The following is an 18,502-nucleotide window of genomic DNA, read 5'->3' as shown; positions in this document are numbered from 1 at the left end:
GTGGCCTGTTGGGAACCAGGCGGCGCATCCATGCATCACCACCTGAGTTCCGTCTGCCTCCACCCCCTCCCCCACCTGTGGACAAACTGTCTTTCACGAAACCAGTCCCTGGTGGCAAAAAGGTTGGGGACTGCTGCTTTAAATACCCTTCATAATAAACCAGTGTTTCCCTAAGTTCTGTGAGCAGCTTTAGCAAATTAATCCAACCAAAAGAGGTGGTCATGGGAACCTGAACTTGAAAGCAGCTGGTCAGAAGTTCTGGAGGCCCAGACTGGGTGGGGGGACAGCCTTGGGGACTGAGCCCTCAACCTGTGGGATCTCTCTCCAGGTAGGCAGGGTCAGAACTGAATTGGAGGACACGCTGTCGGTGCCCCCTGCAGAACTGCTCACCTGCTGTGGTGGGGAGAAACTCACACACATCTGGTCACAGCAGCACTCTGTGTTGACTGTTGTGGTGTGACAGGAGAGGAAAACACAGTTTGAGTTGTTTTTTCTCCTCATACCATATTTCAGTCTAACCAGTTTGAAAATAAAAGCTAGATCAAGATGATAATGTGTTTTAAGAAAAGGGGGAGGAGGCACATTTCTCTGTGGAAGTGAAATCTATTTCTTCATGTATAAGGGCAGTATACGCCAAACCACAGTGAGAACTGTAACCAGTATTCAGGAAAGAGATAAAAAACCAAATGATTGGACCAAAGAAAAGGAACAAAAAAAGGTGGACATCAACACGGTTAAAGTATGACTATGAATAAAGTATGTGCCGTGCCTCTGAAATACAATGATGTATCCAGTGAAAAAGTATTTTGGCACCAAAACCTTTCACAGATAGCAGCTAACAATAAAACAATCTACTGCACACAACAAAAATGATCTACTTTAAATAAATCATTTGCAATTTTAACCAAAAAGCTAATGCTTAGAGTGTTGAAGAAATGACAGGGTTCAAAAGGTCATGAAGCGTTCAAAATAGTAACTTGTTGCATTTTCAACTGAAATTATATACTACAGATTAAAAATATATGACATGGTTAACTATGTTTATTCACTGTGTCCATGAAAATTCAATGGGCTTTTGGACATGGTACCCACAACAGGCACAGCTTTGGGACATAACACATGCATGTGACCACAAGTGATGATGCCCTTGGAATGCTGTTGTCTGAGCTTAAGAAACATAAACCCCGTGGTTTCTCCTTTTTTGAGACAGTCTAGCTCTGTCACCCTGGCTAGAATGCAGTGGTATCATCATAAGTCACTGCAACCTCTAATTCCTGGGCTCAAGTGATCCTCCTGCCTCAGCTTCCAGAGTAGCTGGGACTACAGGCGTGCACCACGATGCCTGGCTAATTTTTCTATTTGTAGTAGAGATGGGGTCTTGCGTTTGCTTGAACTCCTGAGCTCAAGCTATCCTCCCACCTCACCCTCCCAGAGTGCTAGGATTACAGGCATGAGCCACCACACCCAGCCAAACCCAGTGTTTTTACAAGCACATGGGTCAACCTTGCAAGTGATGCTATGTTAAAGAATTCAACATCAAACACTATGAAATGTTAATGAACTGAAATCCATTTGTGACTTGGCTTGCAGACAGCTGAAGAATTTGCACAAGGAACCTGGAAGCACAGCATGGAAACATATGACACTGCATGGAGGTAATATGATGTGCTAAAGAGAATTTTTTTTTTTACTACTTAAAAAAATACACATTTCACTCAAATGAAAAAGGTCCTAGACTGGCTTACCAACAAAAATAATGAAGACTAGGACTGGAATCAGCATCCCACCCATTTAAACATGTGAATATTCCTCTGCAAGGGCTTCCACAAATAGATACAACAATCCATGAGCCAATTTATTTATTCCTAATGAAACAATTTCTTTGAAAAACACATTTGGCAAGACATAATCTTGTCCAGCTATCTAGAGAAACATCAATTTCCAGAACTAAATGTTATACCTAGACTACATTCCCCAAATTGAAAACACCTAATTCCAATAAAAACTCTTACTTCAAAACTGACTAAATAGATTAATACTGTTTTCCAACTAATATTAGTAATAAAAATTAATAAAAAGCAACCAGAGCAATGCTATATGAGGCTGAAAACTAAATATGGCAAGATCAACATTCCAGAATTCTCAAATATCCCAAGGCATAGTAAACCTAAAAGCAAAAACAAAGACTTCCTCCATGTTTTGAAGAACATAGGTGAACAGCTGTTTTCCATCATGAGTGATTAAAATTAAATATAGCTCCGAGTTGACAATCAGGCTATACTGTATTTAGCAAGAGGTTGAAGATCCGACAGTTCCTTTTTTCCAGCTCCTTACAGTCCTATCTTGGTACAAAAGAAAAGATGTCAGGTTCCAAAGGAAAAATGAGTAAGAAAGAAAAATTTAATAATTTAGTGATTAAAATGTTTATTTTCAACTTTAATTTCTTTCCATTTTATCTTTATGAGTTCTATTAATAATATCATACTTACATTGCTATGCTGTTATGCTAAAGCTGAATTAAAAGCAGTTTGATCATATTTCTGTTGATTTGTCTTCCATTAGCCCGCTGCCTTCATTTGCTGTCCATTTCTGCCCCTGCATTTGGTAACCCTACCTTATATCAATCTTCCATTTGTTTTATAAAATCTTTTATTTCTGCCAAAAAGTCCCTGAAAATTATCAGCCCCTGGGGGGGATCTTGCTGGGAATTCCTTTTCCCTTTTAGGCCTTCCTGAGGAGACAGTTTCCCCCTCCTCCTTCCCCCACTTAACTGCCACAACCTAGCTCAGATCTTTGTGCACATGCGTGTCAGTGTGTGTTCTCTGTGTTGGTGGCTGCCAAGGAGTTCCCGAGAAAGCAATCTACCTGTGTCTTGTCACACAGGATGCATGGGCTGCAGGAGCCGGCCCGGCCTCCTAGCAGAGCTGTGCCGGCTGGCTGACCAGGCCCCTCTTTGCCTGACACACCCCCGCCCCCGCCCCCTCTTCCCTTCCATCTTTCTTCTGTCTCCCAGCCCTGCCACCACCACCAGCAGACCCTCAGTCTCCTCTTCCTCCTTCAACCTCCTTTCACACCTTGGGGAAAAATCCAAATCCCTTCACCACATGGAAGAAAACCAGGGTGTCTGGGGTGGGGATGAGGGGGATGAATGAAGGAGCAGTGGGACAGAGGGGCGTGAAGGGCTTTTTACAAATTGTCTGTGAGGCTAGGCATGGTGGCTCACACCTATAACCCCAGAACTTTGGGAGGTCAAGGTGGGAAGACCACTTGAGGTCAGGAGTTCGAGACCAGCCTGGGCAATATAGCAAAACCTTGTCTCTACAAAAAATTTTTTTAAGAATTAGTTGGCTGTGGTGGGCTGCACCTGTAGTCCTAGCTGAGGCTGAGGTAGGAGTTTCAGGTTCCAGCCTGGGCAACAGAGCAAGATCTTTCTTTAAAAAAAAAAAAAAAAAAACTTCTGCGCACAACCAGTGCTGTAAGGGGAGGAAAAAAAAATCTCTGTATCTCCATGTTCAGGAGAAAAGAATCTTATATCCCTAACCAGGGAAACATTTCCTGCTGGTAGGGGCTGTGGCTAATCCTTTCTTATGTATTCAATGGAGCCAGAAATGCAAAGTGCTCAAAAGAATCCAATGCACCCAGCTCTCCCTCGTGAGGTGTTCTTCTTTGGGGAACCACCTTTGGCTCTTCCTTCACTCACCTCCACACTTCCTTGGTCCTTGAAACCTCATTCCAGACCTGGAACAAGGAGGAAGACAAAGAGAGTATCTGGTCAGTCAAAAGGCAATTAGCATCTAGCCTGCCAGGCCCTGTGGAAGGCACAAAGAGCTAAATCAGACCCAGTCCCTGCACACAAAAAAACTTACCCTAGGCAATCAGAGACAGTTAAAAACAATCAAATAATGACAAAGAAAGGAGAGAATGACCAAATCAATGGGGGTGAATGGTGGAAGGCAGAGGGGCACAGAGAATTGATAACTGATCAAGTCCCAAACAAGAGTAGCTGTCCTCTAAGAGAACAGCTGAAGCACTGGGACAGACAGAAGAACCAGGCAAACATTCCTAAGTGGGAAAAAAGATGAGTTAGTAATTTGCCTTAATGAGAACCTAGGGTCCTGGATGGAGAGGAATGGGAAAGGGAGCTGGAGATGCGTAATGGCAAAGATAGTGAGAAACTGCTTGGGGATTTTGAATGGAGGAATGGCAAGGTCAAATCGTGCTTTAGGAAGATAGCTCTGGCTGCTGTGAGAAGGAAGCATTGAAAATGAGAGCAGAGAAGGAGGCCTCCCAGGAAAGCTGCTGTAATGCAGTAAATAAACTGTGGCACTTGCCAAGAGCATGTGGTCAAGATGGTGGAATGTGACCAGCCTGTTGGGCGGGTACTATGCAGGCCCTGTTCCCACAACTGCTCTCTGCAGAAGTATCTGCAACAGGCTCAGGACAGTTCTGTGAAATGGGGATCAGGGTGCCAACCTCTCCCTCCCTCCTGGAACTTCCTGGCCTCTCTAGATAAACTGCCCTGGATTCTGGAGCCCACAGAGTTTTAGTGGGTAACTCTCTAGAGCTTTCAGTAGTCCAGTGCTTCAGCAGTCCATCCCAGAAATGTGGCTTTCCAAGCCCTGGCAGAAGCAATGACTCCCATTTCAACAGCCCTCACCTGTCTCATTTGCTAGCACAAAGTAGGAATGTAAAATTTATATTCTGCAAAATCAAATCAGGCAAGAAGATCTGTGAATTTTCCTTTTCTGTAGTTCCTAGTTCAAAACCCAACTGTAATTTTATTTCCCAAATAAAGAATTATAATATGTATTAATAACATACTCTACAAAATAAATGCTACCTATCTGTGAGGATCCTTCTGTTGGATCCTGGCCTTCACAATGACACCGTGAGGAGGGATTACTGATCTCACTGTACCTATGGGAAAACTAGGACCCAAAGAAGTTGGTGCTGCCAAAAGATGTGAGGCACCTCCCTGCCAAACTCTGCCCCCAAACTACCCCTAGCCTACTGCTATGAAAACAGCCAAGGATCTAATTCCAGCCCTGCGCATGACTCAGTGGGTGACCTTAGGCGAATCACTGTGTGATATTCACTTTCCTTACCATAAAAATGGGGATGAAAAGATGAAAACCCAATATTTTACTTGATTTTAAAATTATAATTATGGTATTCCAATAAGGATCTGATTGTTAATATTTTTGTAAAGTGAGATAATAACGCATTTTAAGTTCCTTTAAAAATTCATTTACTCAAAAAATATTTACTAAAGGGACGCTAAATATCAAGTCATATACGGGGCTCCAGAGACAGTGATGGAAAAGACAAAAAATCCCTGTCTTACGAATGACTCTACCTGAAAAAAACAAATACTAAACAAATACATTTTACAGATAATCATTTAATTACAGCTGTGCCGCGTCCCTGGAGGAAGTCCAGCGTACCTGTAACGCGCGGGGGTGGCGCAGCGGCGCAGACGACATTGATTCCCTCAGCAGGTACTTGAGCACAGCCAGGAAGGGAACGGCGACGCGAAGGGCGGTGCGCAAGCGACCGGGGAGGACACCTCTGAGATGGCAGGATTGAGGAGGCATCACGGGGAGAAAACGGAGCATGGTTTTGCAGGCTCAGGGAAAGCAAAAAGCCCCGAGAAACGATGTTCCAGAATTTTCCAAAAGGCGGGAGTGGAAAGAAAAATGATGCCCCCTCAGCCAATCTGAGGGGTGGACCCTGAGGGCAGCGACAGTGCATCTTACCTTGTTCACCGGCGGCCACCCCCGGGGCTCAGGAGGGACGGACTGCACCGCCTGACGCCGCGGCGGTCACCGCCCTTGGGGGCCGAGCGCCCTCTGCAACCTCACGGATTCACAGCAGCCCGAATCCCTCCCCTCACCGATGGGGAAACTGAGGCCCCAGGGGAGAAGCGCCTGGCCTTGGACACGCCGGCGACACTGAGCCCAGGCCCGGCCTCCGGCCCTGGGCAGAGCGCGTTACCTCGCTCCCCTGCGCTGCGGAGAGCAGGTCTCGGGCCTCCGGGAATGAGAACGCGCGGCAGCTCGTGCGGACCCGGCAGCGGCTCCGTCTCGCCGCCTGCGTGCGTCCGGCCGCGCTGGCGTCCGCAAGGCCCACTGCGCTGCCGCCCCGCGCGGCCAAACCCCTCCAGCCCGCCGCGCCTCCGCCCCGCACGGCCCGCCCCGCTCACCCCGCCGCGCTTCCGCCACGCACGGCCCGGCCCACCCACGCCGCCGCGCCTCCGCCCCGCACGGCCGGGCCCGCTCACCCCGCCGCGCTTCCGCCACGCACGACGCGGCCCGCCCACCCCGCCGCGCCTCCGCCCCGCACGGCCCGCTGCATTTGCGGCCGCAAGGCCCACGGCGCTCCCGCCCTGCGTGGCCAAACCCCACCCACCCTGCCGCGCTTCCCGCGCGCGGGGCCGCCACCCCTCGGTTCTTTCGCCACGCAGGGCCAGCCCCGCCCGGCCTCGTTTGGCTGACTCCCTGTTAAGTAGTTGGCCGCCCGGCTTGTCCCTGACTGCCAGCTTGCCCCTGCCCCCACGCTGGCCCGCCTCGTATACTGGCACACACCTGCCAGTTCCCAGTTCCTGTTCCTCACCTTCACCTTTCTTCACCTTTGCCCTAAGCCTCGCTCTGATCCTCGCCCTTGTACTGGCCTTCCCCTGGACCCTAGGGTGGCCTTGAGCCTCCCCTTAACCTGCCGGCCCTACCCCTTGACCTCCCCCTCGCCAATAAACAGGCCCTTTCCTCCATCTCATCCTGACCTTTGACCTTTACCCTAACCCTGTTCCTCAGCCTTGCCCTGACTCTTGCCCTGGACATCACCAGCATCCGCCACCTAGCTTTTGTCCTTGTTCCAGCCCTCGCCTGACCCTGACGCTGGCCCTGGCCTTCACTGTAGTTTCACCAGGCCTGAACCTCACACTGAGGGCACCGCCCAGGTTCTAAGGCTCACTGTGCCTGTCCCTGCCACTGGCCATCTCCCCAGCCTTGTCCTTGTCCTTCACCTTCACGCTGGCTCCTGCCCTAGTTACAGCCTTGGCCATAATGCTGACCCTCACCTACACCTGGTTCAGGCCTGCCGCTGGCCCTGGCCTTTTGTTTGATCTCAGCACTGGCCCTGGTCATTGCCCTGGCCTTGGTCCTTGCACTTACCCTCACCTCTGCCCTGCTGTCTTCATCTGTTCTCTGTTGCTTGTAACAGAAAACCTGAAACTGGGTGATTTATAAAGAAAAAGAATTTATTTCTTACAGAAACTGAGAAGTCCAAGGTCGAGGGGCTGCATCTGGTGAGAGCCTTCTTGCTTGTGTGGACCCTCTGAAGCATCCCAAGGTGACACAAGGCATCACATGGCAGGGGGGCTAAATGTGCTAGCTCAGGTCTCTCTTCCTCATAAATACATCAGTCCCACTCCCATGATAACTCATTAATCCATTAACCCATTAATCCATAGCCATACATGAGGGCAGAACCCTCATGACCCAATCACCTCTTAGATGCCCCACCTCTCAATACTGCCACATCGAGGGTTAGGTTTCAACCTGAGTTTCAGAGGGGACAAACACTCATACTATAGCACCTGCCCTAGCCCTTGCCATCACCCTCATTCTTGCTCAGGATCTCTCCTTTGCCTTCAGTCTGGCCCTGGAATGTTGAGCTTGCAGGTCTCCAGCTTGCTGCAAAGCCTTGGTAGTTGACCTCACCTTCCCCTGGCCTGGCCTTTGCCCTGGCCCTCAGCCTTGACCTGAACTTGACCCTTGCCTTCAACCTAGTCTTTGCTCTGGGGGTTACATTTGCCCTTACTCTCCCTGGTTCTCACCCTCACCCTGAACTTGAGTGTGACCCTGTTCCCTGCCTTTAGCCTGGCTTTGCCCTCACATTGGCCCCCACCTTCACCTAGCATTCATGGTCACCCTGACCTTAACAATGACTTTCAGATCCCCTCTCCTCGAGTCCCTCTCCTCCTCAAGACTTCCTCTTTGACCCATATCCTATTTGAGTTGTTTAATATATATTTAGTTGTCCTGTCTATGTTCCTCTTCACTATGACAACTTCTGAGACTTTCCTGGTTTTTGATGAACTTTACAAGCCCAGATGGTTTCACTGGAGAATCTTACCAAATATTTAGATACGAAAAAAATCAGTATTTGCCCAATTAGTTATTTCTGCTACTCTTAATTCCTTTGTGTAGATGCAGATTTCCATCTGGTATCATTTTATTTCTACCATCTTCTAGTGTGAGTCAGCTAGTGGCAAATTCCTTCAGCTTTTACATGTCTGAAAAAGTCTTTATTTTTCCTTTATTTTTGAAAGATATATTTGCTGGGCAAAAATTCTGTTAATAGATTTTCTTTCATTACTTCAAGCGACTACTACCAAGTCACGAAGACATTTTCCTATGTTTCAGGTACTCTGTACTCATATAATTTTCCTTTTTCTAATATCCTTGTTGAATTTTAGTATCAAGATTATGGGTGATGTCACAAAATAAGCTGAGTGGGCTTTCTCTTCTCTGGGATCTTGGCAATTTCTCTTTATTAAATGATTGGTAGAATTTAGCAGCGAAGCTATCTGGGCCTTGAGATTACATCATGAAAAGATCCAATTTCTTTTCTTTTGAGATCTTTTCACTGACTTAGGATCACTTTCTTTAACAGTTTTAAGACACTTGTTTTTTTGCTTTTAAAAAGTTGAATGTTTCTATGACTTTGCCCATTTTACCAAAATGTCAAATTTATAAGCATATAATTATTCCTAATATCCTTAGTCTTTTAAGCTCTATTCAATTCTAATATATTTGAGACCATATTATTAGGTACATACAAATTTAGAAAAATTCACAAATGAATTGAGTATCTTATCACTAGAATTGAATGTGTTTTAAAAGTAAAGCAGGACTGTGAGGTAAAAACAACAAACAAAAAAGAATTATATGTGTTTACCCCTAGTAATGCTATTTACTTTAAAATCTATTGTTTGATATCAAATAACTACACCAAATTTTTGGTATGCATGTTTTAGATTTGTCTCTTGGAAATACCACATAGCTTCATTTTTTTTAATCAAGATAAGCTTTGTCTCAGCTAGAACATTTGTTGTATTTATATCTAAATTACTAATATCTTTAGTTAAAACTATCATTTTACTATGTGCTACATATTTGTAGCCTCTGTTGTATCAGGTATTTTTATTATTCCATTTTTCCTTATAGTTTTGGAAGTTGTATGCTCTTTAACTTTGTAATTACTAAGCATCCTGGATGTACATAGTTTTTTTTGTTGGTTTTTTTGTTTTTTAAAGAGACAGAGTCTCACTCTATCACCCAGGCTGGAGTGCAGTGACACAATCATATAGCTCATTGCAACCTCCAACTCCTGGGCTCAAGCGATTCTCCTGCTTCCTGAGTAGCCAGGACTACAGGCATGCACCACCACACCCAGCTAATATTTGTTATTTTTTGTAGAGATATGGTCTTGCTATGTTGCCCAGACAGATCAACTCCCGGACTCAAGCAATCCTCCCACCTTGGCCTCCCACAGTGCTGCGATGACAGGCCTGAACCACAGTGCCCAGCCCAAAGTACAGTTCTTTTAATTTTGTTTTTCGTATTTTTTTTTTTTTTGAGAGAGGGTCTCACTCTGTTGCTCAGGATAGAGTGCAGTGGCACGATCATAGCTCCTGCAACCTCACACTCCTGGGCTCAAGTGATCCTTCTGCCTTAGATTCCCGAGTAGCTGGGACTACAGGCACATGCCACTATGCCTGGCTAATTTTTCTATAAACTGGTCTCGCTCTTGCACAGGCTGGTTTCAAACTCCTGACCTCAAGTGATCCTCCTGCCTCAGCCTCCCGGATTGCCAGGATTACAGGAGTCACCCACTGCACCCAGTCCAGAGTATAGTTCTATTAACAGTAAAGTCTGTATCTGGTGCATCCACTATCTGGAATATCTGTAGTCTGTTTTCTGTTGTTTGTGCTGTTTATGTTCTTATTGCCTCATGTGCCTTGTTATCGTTGTACAGTGTACATTGTTTGCAAGTTTTTGTACAAATAATTTAAGGCATCAATTGATAACTACCAAAAGAGCATTATATCAGTTGACCATATCTTATTTAAACTGTTTTCAAACACATCAAGCTTAGGTACAGGCTGCCATTTATGTAGAGGTGAGATCTACCAGAAAATAACTAGGCTTGACTGGAGCTTAGAATCTGCAGAAGATGTGGCTGGAGAAATAAACAGGCCAGAGCATGAAAACATCAGACTGTCCTGAAAGCAAAACCAGGTTTATTGTGTTTTGTCATCCCACTAAGTGCTTGGAGGCCAGTGGCTGTAGCAGTGTTAGTTACCTCTGTATCCTCAGTGCGCAGGGAGTTTATCCACATGAAGCATAAAACAAACATTTTAACAACAAAGGATTGCTAAGAATACATTTTTCTAGTCTGTATGTTTTTATCTGTCCCTGAACCAACATCACACTGCCCTAATTATAACATAACATTATGGTAAGTTTTGGTGTCGTCCTTCCATCTTCTCTGCTTCTGCTTCCTTCTCTTGACCCTTTGCATTTCCATGGATTTTTTAGAATCATTTTATCAAATTATTATAAAATAAGGCAAAAGCTGGCTGAGATTATATTGGGATTGATAAAATTAATAAATTAACTGCAGGAGGGCTTGTTTCCTTATTGACACGCTGCTTCCGCTCACCCTCGTCCCGAGGGAGTGTGTGCTGGAATGTCAGCCTCCTGGGCGGAGGGTCTCCTGCTGGCCCCCCAACACTAGCCACCCCTGGGCCTCCACTTGTGTTCACCTCACTTCCAAATGAGTGCTCAGTCACGTGAAGGACACAGGAAGCCCTGTGGCTGTGACCCCCAAAAAACGAGTGTCATGAGATGATGCCACCTCTGCCATTTCCCTTGATAGGAATGGAGGAGGAGCAGACATAAGGCAGAGCCACTTGGGTTTCTATAGTAAATCTCAGATCCTGAACCAGTGTTTAATGTCTCTCAGAATAAAACCAAACCAAACCAAACCTTTCTTCCCACTTGAGTTTCTAACAGGAGGACATATTACTCTCTGCACCAGTTCTAACAGGAATGTCCTTGACCAGGAGCCAGAGCCTGGGAAACTTAGCACCAAGGCAGGCATCGCCATTCTGCGTGGGCAGGCCCTGAACAGCAGTGGAGCTCACTGTTTCTGATGGTTAAGTCAGCAGCACACAGATGTGACGCTCACTGAACACAGGACAGGCTGTGGGGCTCCTCTGCTGGTCTGGGCATCCTCATCACCTTGGCTGGGAGTGTGACTTCTGTCTCCTTGAGACCAGCCCTCACGAGGCTAAGGAGCAGGATGAGGTGTGGAGTGGGCCCAGTGTGGCCATGGGGAGGCCTTGGAGGGCTGACTCAGGCAGGTGGCAGAGGAACAAGTGGCTTGGGTGATCCTGAGGGGCAAGCAGATAGGACCAAGGCCAGTGTCTCACCCCTTCAGAATAAAGGGCCGAATCAGCTCTGGATTCAACAGTGACTCCTCAAGAGGCCGGTCCACGTGGAAGTCATGGACATGCGGGGGTCCTGGGTGGGCCTTGGGGGCCAGTCCCCCTGGGCGCTGAGGAATCGGCAGCTCAGATGGGTGGGCAGGCAGAGGAGCCGTGAAGAAGTACTGATGCAAAAGGGCCTGGGGGTGGCAAGTAAGGGACAGCAGAAGGAAACCAGTCACCTCCCTGTCCCCAGCCTCAGGCCAAAGGCAACTGGCTGACTCACTGCTTTAGCTACTCATGCATTCGGCTGGCTCAGCAAACCTTTCCTGAGTATCCACTATGTCTGAAGCGCTGTTCCAGAGGCTGGGGACACAGTGGTTAAAAAGCAGTGCCTTTTCAACATAGGTGGGGGGGGGGGATAATAAACAAGACGAAGTAAAACACACAGCAGTCAAATAATGATACAGTAGTCGGAACTCTGTGGAAAAGAGAAAGCAAGAGGGGGAATGAGAAATACTGGTGAGACCGCAGATTTGAAGAGTGGTAAGGGAAGGCCACCTGAGTGACATTTGAGCAAAGACCTAAGAGAGGTGAGTGAGCAGGGCATGAGGCTCCAGAGCAGGGACAGAAGTACACAGACCCCAGAGGGTGTCCTGGTGTATTCCAGGACATGCAGGAGGCCGTGGGCCTGAAGAAGAGTGACCACAGGGCACAAGAGGAGGCAGGGTCAAGAGGTGACAGCACTTGAGCATGCAGCACCTTGGGCCACAGGAAAGACCCTGGCTTTTCCTCTGAGTGACACGGAGCCACAGGAGGGCCCGGGCAGGGGATGGGTGTGTTCTGCTCTGCTTGGACAAGGTCCCTCTCTCTACCAGGTGGAGAAGAGATTAAATGGGATGAGGGAGATACAGGTTCTGGGAGGAAACCCAGGAGAGAAGCGGTCAGGAGGCCTGGATGCGCTGTGGAGGCAGGGCCCACAGGAGCTGGTGACGGCGGGCACTGAGGTGGCACGCATAAACACAGGCTGCTGGTGCTGAGTGTGGCGAGGACACAGGCAGGCCTGAGGGCTGAGGCCTTGACACGCATCAGCCCGTGGCTCGTGGTGCTCATCACCCCCACTGGCCTTCCAGCTGCAACCCGAGTCCTCCCCTCCTGCTGCTGCTCACCATTTTTCTCTTCAGTGAACACTTCCTCAAACACCTCCTGGTGCCTAAACCTGCCCTCCACCAGAAAGCCTCGCTTGATCCCACAGTCAGCCCTGCCCTCCCTCCTGGGGCTCCCACAGCCCAGGGCATGCCCTCCTATAACCTTTTAGGCCTGGAGCTACCTCACCACAGGTCAGCTTGTTCACCACCTGTACCAGGGTCCAGAACGATGCCCAGCATGTGCCGCATACTCAGGAAATACTTACTAAAGGACTGAAGGAACAACTCCCCAGTAACTCTCTTGTTGAATCTGCCACGTGGTCTACGGCAGCCCAGGACCCAGCACACCCAGACACGCGCTCTCCTGTAAGGTGGGCATGATCCTCCAAAGCCGCCCCCAGCCCCTCGGGGAACGCCGGGGATGTCCAGCGGGGTCTGCTCACAAGAGGCACGACTGCTCTGAGGCCTCTGTCCCCAGGGATCTGGGAGCAGCATAGGCATCCCAGACGCCTGGTTCTGGTCCCTGCCCATCACAGGTTCTGACGGTTGCTGACTTGATGGGATCATGTGGCCACCAAGTACAAAGTACGCCAGGGCAGTGGAGGGGAGCTGAAGAAGCAGAGCCCGTGCTCTCTCACCCTACCTGGGAGGCTGCGATGCGCTGGCGAGGAGGGTAGAGGAGGAACTGCCCCAGCAGGTCCAAGGCCTGAGGAGAGGCATCTGGCAGCACCTCCTCCAGGGGCACGGGCGCCTGCTCCTTAAAGGAGATCTTCTTGTAGTCGGGCAGCTCAGTGATCTCCTGGGTGGGGGAGCACAGGAGGAGGCACGTAAGAGCGAGCACTCGATACTCCCTCTGCCACCAGCTCTCAGTCCCTAACATACGCCCACGCTCACACCTTGCTCCCCTCTCCCCACTCCCACCCCTGGCATCATTCATTCACTTATCCTCTCCTACATTCCTTCATCCATCCCCTCACCCTCAGATGCCGGCTCTGTGCCCAGACACTGTGCATGTGTGTGCTGGAGTGGGAAAAGGCAGAGGACAGGCCTGCCCCCAACCCCCCGAAGTATGGCAAAAAAGAGGAACCTCTGAATTAGGCCAGAATAGTGGTCCTGTGGGTCCAGGAGGGTTGGGGCCAGGAGAAAGAAGATACAGGGGGAGGGAACAGTCACTCGCTGTTGGGAAGTTTAGTAAACCTGCCCCCATTCCCTCCCCACAAAGGGCCCCTGCAAACCGGCCAGACTTTGGGGCTGGGGGTGCCCAAGATGCGAAGCACACAGCAAAGCTGTTCAATGTCGTTCTCGCCCGGGAAAAGGGGGGACCCATTCAGCAGCTCCCCCATGATGCAGCCCACGGCCCTACGGACACAGAGCGCCAAGCAGCTCAAAGATCTCCCACCGAGGCACGCAGACCTCCCCACAGCAGCCCCAAAGCCTCACTCCAGGGCAAAGCCCTCTGGAGTTTCACTTCCAGGGGCACAGTCCCCAAACAGTCAAAGCCCCAACAGTTCTGAGACTTCTCAGAGCCTCCGACAACTCAGACCTGTGGGCACTACCAACCATACTTCCCCCCAAAAAAGGCTCAGAGCCTTCACATCCAGGAACACAGGCCTCTGACCACTCAGAGATATCACATCTGAGCCTCTAACCCCGGAACAGACCAGCTCAGACCCTCCCTACCTTAAACCTCAGATCACCTCCCCACCCAGCCCAGAGGCTTCGCACCTGGGACCACCATTTTCATTCCACCTGACCCCAAAAACATCATGGTGAGGAACACCAACCCCAAAGTGTTCAGAATACCCCAGTCATGGAAGACACCCTCAACCTAGAGCTCCCATCAGGGAAAAAAGACATCTACTACCTGGGAGACCTGGCAGGAATCTAAGACCCACATCACCCCATCCCCACCACAGGGGTCTCACCACAGGTCGACACCCTGGTCATACTGGCAGGCACCATACAGGAGTTCAGGGGCTCGGTACCACCTGGGAGGAAGAGGACTGGTGGTCACAGCCAGGCCACAGGGCTGAGAGGAGAATGCCCCAGAAGGTTACCCCAGCTCAACACCAGCCCCACAAGCAATGTCTGGACAGAAGGCTCAGAGCATCTCTTTCCCAGTGAGAGAGCTGGAAGAGATCCAGCCTTTCCTACCTGGTGGCCACCTGGTGTGTGTAGAGGCGGCTGCCATCTGGGGAAAAGATTCGGGCCAGGCCAAAGTCCGCTATCTTGAGCTGGCCTGAGGAGCTGATGAGCAGATTGGCAGGTTTCAGGTCCTAGGGATATCAAGAAAGGCATCAGTCTCTCAAATCTCACAGAGGGCCTTGGGACAGGGGAAGCTTGGCAGGCTGACCGCCCAGGTCAGCCGCTGTCCCCACTCCCTCCAGTGCCATGGCCCAGCTATTTACCTGAAAGCCCTGACCAGCTCTGTCCCCCACCCTCAAGCTGAGTCAGCCCCCCAGGTCCCACCCGTGGCCCATGCTGGCACTGACCCGATGCACGATGTTGTTTGCATGGCAGAAGGCAACACCCTTGAGCAGCATCTGCAAGTAGCTCTTGACGTGTGCCTGGGCCAGCGGCCTCTGGGCATGGCGCACCACCTCAGCCAGATCTGACAGCATGAACTCAAAGGCCAGCACAAGGCCTGCGCCATGCGGGAACACAGCTTTGAGCTGCACCACCTGAGGGAAGGACACCCTGTTAGCCCCAGACCCTCTCTGTGACCCCAGGACTCCCAGTCAGTGCCCTGACAGAGGACCAAGCAGGCAGAGAAGGTGACATGGGACCTGAGCTCAGAACTAGAGAGCTCAGTGTTCACGTTGCTCTGCTCTCCTGAGACAGCGCAGACCCCCACTCTAACTCCACGAACATTTAGGAAGAAGGCCTAAAGGTCACTTAGTGGCAGTATCTGGTCCCCTAACCCAGCCCACCCACCTGAAAATCATGTGGCTGGACGCACACGAGCACAGATTTCCTGTTTCCTCTAGAGCCATTAAATCCCAGCACCAAGGGAAGGGCACCAGGAATCACTTCTTCCCCAGTGCTGGGGCAGCTGGAGACAGATCACACACACAAAAGCCACCACTGTCAGAGCGGCCAGGCTGCACAGAGCAGTGAGCTGGGAGACTAAGGACTCTAAGGAACTCACAACACAGGGAACAAATGATTCACAAATACATGAATGAATGGGATATGTTCAGGTTCTGATAAGCACAGGATAGAAATACAAGAGAGTAGTGCGATTCTGAGTGGGCGGAGAAATGGATAATTTATTTAGATGCAGTGGGGTCAGGGAAGGGCTAGACAAGAAGCCAGTTATGTAGAAATATAGGAAGAAGCTACGGGCAGGGGGAACAGCAAGTGCAAGGCCCTGAGGTCAGCACAGAAGGAAGTCGGAGGGACACAGAATGTGAGGTCCTTTTGGGGAAGGATGTGTCTGCTCTGTCCTGTGCTCCCAGGGCCTAGCCCGGTGCTGGGCACTGGAGAGATGCCTAAGAATTTGTGTTGAATGACAGAAATGAGAGGCTGGTGGGAGGTGGGCACACGGTGATGGTGCTCTAAGTGTGAAGAGAAGTCAACAGGGCTATTTGAGCAGGGGAGTGGGTGATTTTATTCACATTTCTCACAGAGCCCTCTGTGGCTGGGGAGAGCAGCAGAGAGGCTGCTGCTGTTTTTCTGATGAGTGGTGACAATGACCTGGGCTGGGGGCAAATGTGGAGGATGTTTTAAAGATCAGGATTACTGATCTGATCCACCAGATGTGGGGACCATGTCACCAGCCTCTTTATGGATCTCTCTCCACCTATCCCACACATGCTATCTGGAAGCCCTTTTATTTTCCTTGAAAATTAGCTCTGATTTCTCAGGTAGTACACAATCATTTTACAGATCAAAACACAAGCTTATGTTCAGATAAGACACAAAATTATAAAGAAAGAAAGAAAAAAAGAAAAATCCCACTACCTACAATCAGTCTTAGAGTGTATTCCATGAAGCTTTACAGCAGGTGGGGTACACAGAGATACACATGTAGATAATATTTTCAAACAGAACCCAGATGTCACAGAGCTGTATAACATGGTTTTGTCACCAAATATATCATGAACATCTCCAGAAGACAAGGAATGTAAGTCAGAGGATGGCAGAGACCCACCCTTGTCACTTTCCAGGGAGTTGCACATGTTCCCTACTCTGGCATGGATCAGAGAGCGAGCACCATAAGAGAGTACTGACGCTGGGAGTGAAAGATGTCCCTCGTTCCCACAGCCCCCCCTGGTACCCCGTCACAGCACAAACCACACTAGGTTGGCCCTGACGTCTCTGTCAACATTACCACACTTAAGTTCTTAGGAGCCTGGCTGGAGCTGGTTCCTCTCTGTGTCACCAGTGCCCTGCACAAGGTAGGGCCTACTGGAGGCCCCAAGGGAAGAATGTCTGGATTCCTCAATCAGACCTGGGACAAGGACTCCACTGGCCAGCTGAGGGCCCTTGAGCTGTTGACTTAACCTCCTACCCTTGCCTAAGAAAAGGAGATCCTGAAATCTGCCTTCAGATCAGTAAAGAGGAGTCAGTGTGACATGCTTACATAAAGCGTTTACCGTGGCCTGCAGAACACACTAGGAGCTCAACAGGTGCTACTTATCATTATTAGAAATCACTAAATATTTCAAGAAAAAACTAAGTTAGTGAATGAATGAATGAGTACATAAATAAGTGGGTAAATGAGAGAGTGAATAAGTAAGGAATGAAGAAATTAGGTTAATGAGGGTGAACAAGTGGGCAAAAAAGGGCAAAAGTCGGCGTCAGGAGGCAGATGGACGAGCAGAGTGGGTGAGTGACAGAGGGAAGGGTAAGCGGGTAAAAGAGGCATGAGGGAGCGGGAAGGAGGGCGAGAACCGATGCCTCACAACGCCGCTTCCGCACTCACGTAAGGACTGTCCTCGGTCTCCTGCAGAGCCTTGATCTCCCGCAGGGCCTGGTTGGGGATGCCATCCTCCAGCCGCCGCAGGGCCACTTTCTTGAGGGCAACTATCTCGCCAGTCTGCAGGAAAGAACTAAGACACTGCCAGCCCACCCGGCTGGGAAAGAGAGAGCGAGGGGGAGACAAAGGCGGCGGGGGGCGAGAGAAACGCAGGCCGGGCTCGGCCAGGGCACTCCGCACTCCTCGCAGGCCTAAGAGGAGCCCCGCCCTCGGGCAAACAGGGCCGTGAGCGGAGGCGGCGGTGTCCGGCGGCGGTCCAGGAAATGGCTCGGTCTTAAAAACCGTGTTGAATGTAAAAAGGGTAGGAAACCGCAGCAGTCTGCAGCGCTAGGCAGCGGGACGAGGGAGCGCACTGCCAGCGGGCTGCCGACCCCGGTCCCGACTCACCTCCACGTGCTTGGCCTTGAAGACGACGCCGTGGGCGCCCTCCCCGATGCGGCCCAGAATGCAGTACTGGTCCATGCCGGCCCGCGCGCGGGTCCGCCCCCCGAGCTCCCGAATCCCACCGCGCAGCCACCGCCTTGCGGAGCTCGCGCCGCCGCGGCTGCCTAGCAACGAAGCCCTCGGCCAATCGCTAGGGCTGGGGCGGGGCCGCGAGGGCCACGTGACCGAGAGAACGCGCGGCGTTCGGTCAGGGGCGGGCGCTCGGGGCTCGGCTGCGCGTTTGCGTAGCCCCTCGCCGACACGCAGCAGGGTGTTTCATTCAGCCCAGGTCGTCCGCGCTCCGAGAGCGCGCCAGCGGCGAGGGCCACCCAGTAATGGCCCCCGGTACGTCCTCTCCGTGCCGGCCTGACGTCACGTGACGAGTAGCGCTCCCGCGCGCAGCAGGCGGGGGCGGGCGCCTTTCCCGGGCAGGCCGGGAGCTCCGCACTTGCGTGCCGG

At 50.4% G+C, this 18,502-nt stretch overlaps 1 protein-coding gene and 1 long non-coding RNA gene across 4 annotated transcripts; both read right to left on the bottom strand.

Moving 5' to 3' along the window:
* Positions 1-1,551: 1,551 nt before the first annotated feature.
* Positions 1,552-6,167, bottom strand: LOC123645870. The gene is made up of 3 exons (XR_006737730.1): positions 5,445-6,167; positions 3,701-3,738; positions 1,552-2,342 (listed from the first exon to the last, which is right to left on the bottom strand). It is a non-coding gene; the product is annotated as an uncharacterized LOC123645870 (long non-coding RNA).
* A 4,119-nt stretch (positions 6,168-10,286) lies between these two features.
* CDK20 (cyclin dependent kinase 20) lies at positions 10,287-18,222 on the bottom strand. 3 transcript variants are annotated; one of them, XM_045562378.1, is made up of 9 exons: positions 18,008-18,210; positions 17,567-17,680; positions 15,132-15,320; positions 14,794-14,915; positions 14,565-14,627; positions 13,875-13,998; positions 13,283-13,438; positions 11,498-11,691; positions 10,287-11,355 (listed from the first exon to the last, which is right to left on the bottom strand). In XM_045562378.1, the coding sequence occupies exons 1-9, from the start codon at positions 18,080-18,082 to the stop codon at positions 11,250-11,252; spliced, it is 1,143 nt and encodes a 380-aa protein (XP_045418334.1). In that variant the 5' UTR covers positions 18,083-18,210; the 3' UTR covers positions 10,287-11,249. The 3 variants fall into 3 exon arrangements, with proteins under 3 accessions (XP_045418334.1, XP_045418336.1, XP_045418335.1); XM_045562379.1 differs by lacking the exons at positions 10,287-11,355; positions 11,498-11,691 and adding an exon at positions 12,872-13,003 and having other exon boundaries at positions 18,008-18,222; XM_045562380.1 differs by lacking the exons at positions 13,875-13,998; positions 14,565-14,627 and having other exon boundaries at positions 11,263-11,691; positions 18,008-18,213.
* Positions 18,223-18,502: the final 280 nt, after the last annotated feature.

Source organism: Lemur catta, chromosome 10 (genome assembly GCF_020740605.2).
Source record: "Lemur catta isolate mLemCat1 chromosome 10, mLemCat1.pri, whole genome shotgun sequence".
NCBI lineage: Eukaryota > Metazoa > Chordata > Mammalia > Primates > Lemuridae > Lemur > Lemur catta.
This window is presented reverse-complemented; position numbering and strand designations above follow the sequence as displayed.

Excerpts from the sequence above, each read along its gene's own strand:
- CDK20 (XM_045562378.1), bottom strand. The coding sequence starts at position 18,082 with ATGGACCAGTACTGCATTCTGGGCCGCATCGGGGAGGGCGCCCACGGC. Across the intron at positions 17,681-18,007 it reads TCAAGGCCAAGCACGTGGAG|ACTGGCGAGATAGTTGCCCT; the intron begins GTGAGTCGGGAC and ends TCTTTCCTGCAG. Across the intron at positions 13,999-14,564 it reads GACCAGGGTGTCGACCTGTG|GGCCGTGGGCTGCATCATGG; the intron begins GTGAGACCCCTG and ends CTGTGTCCGTAG.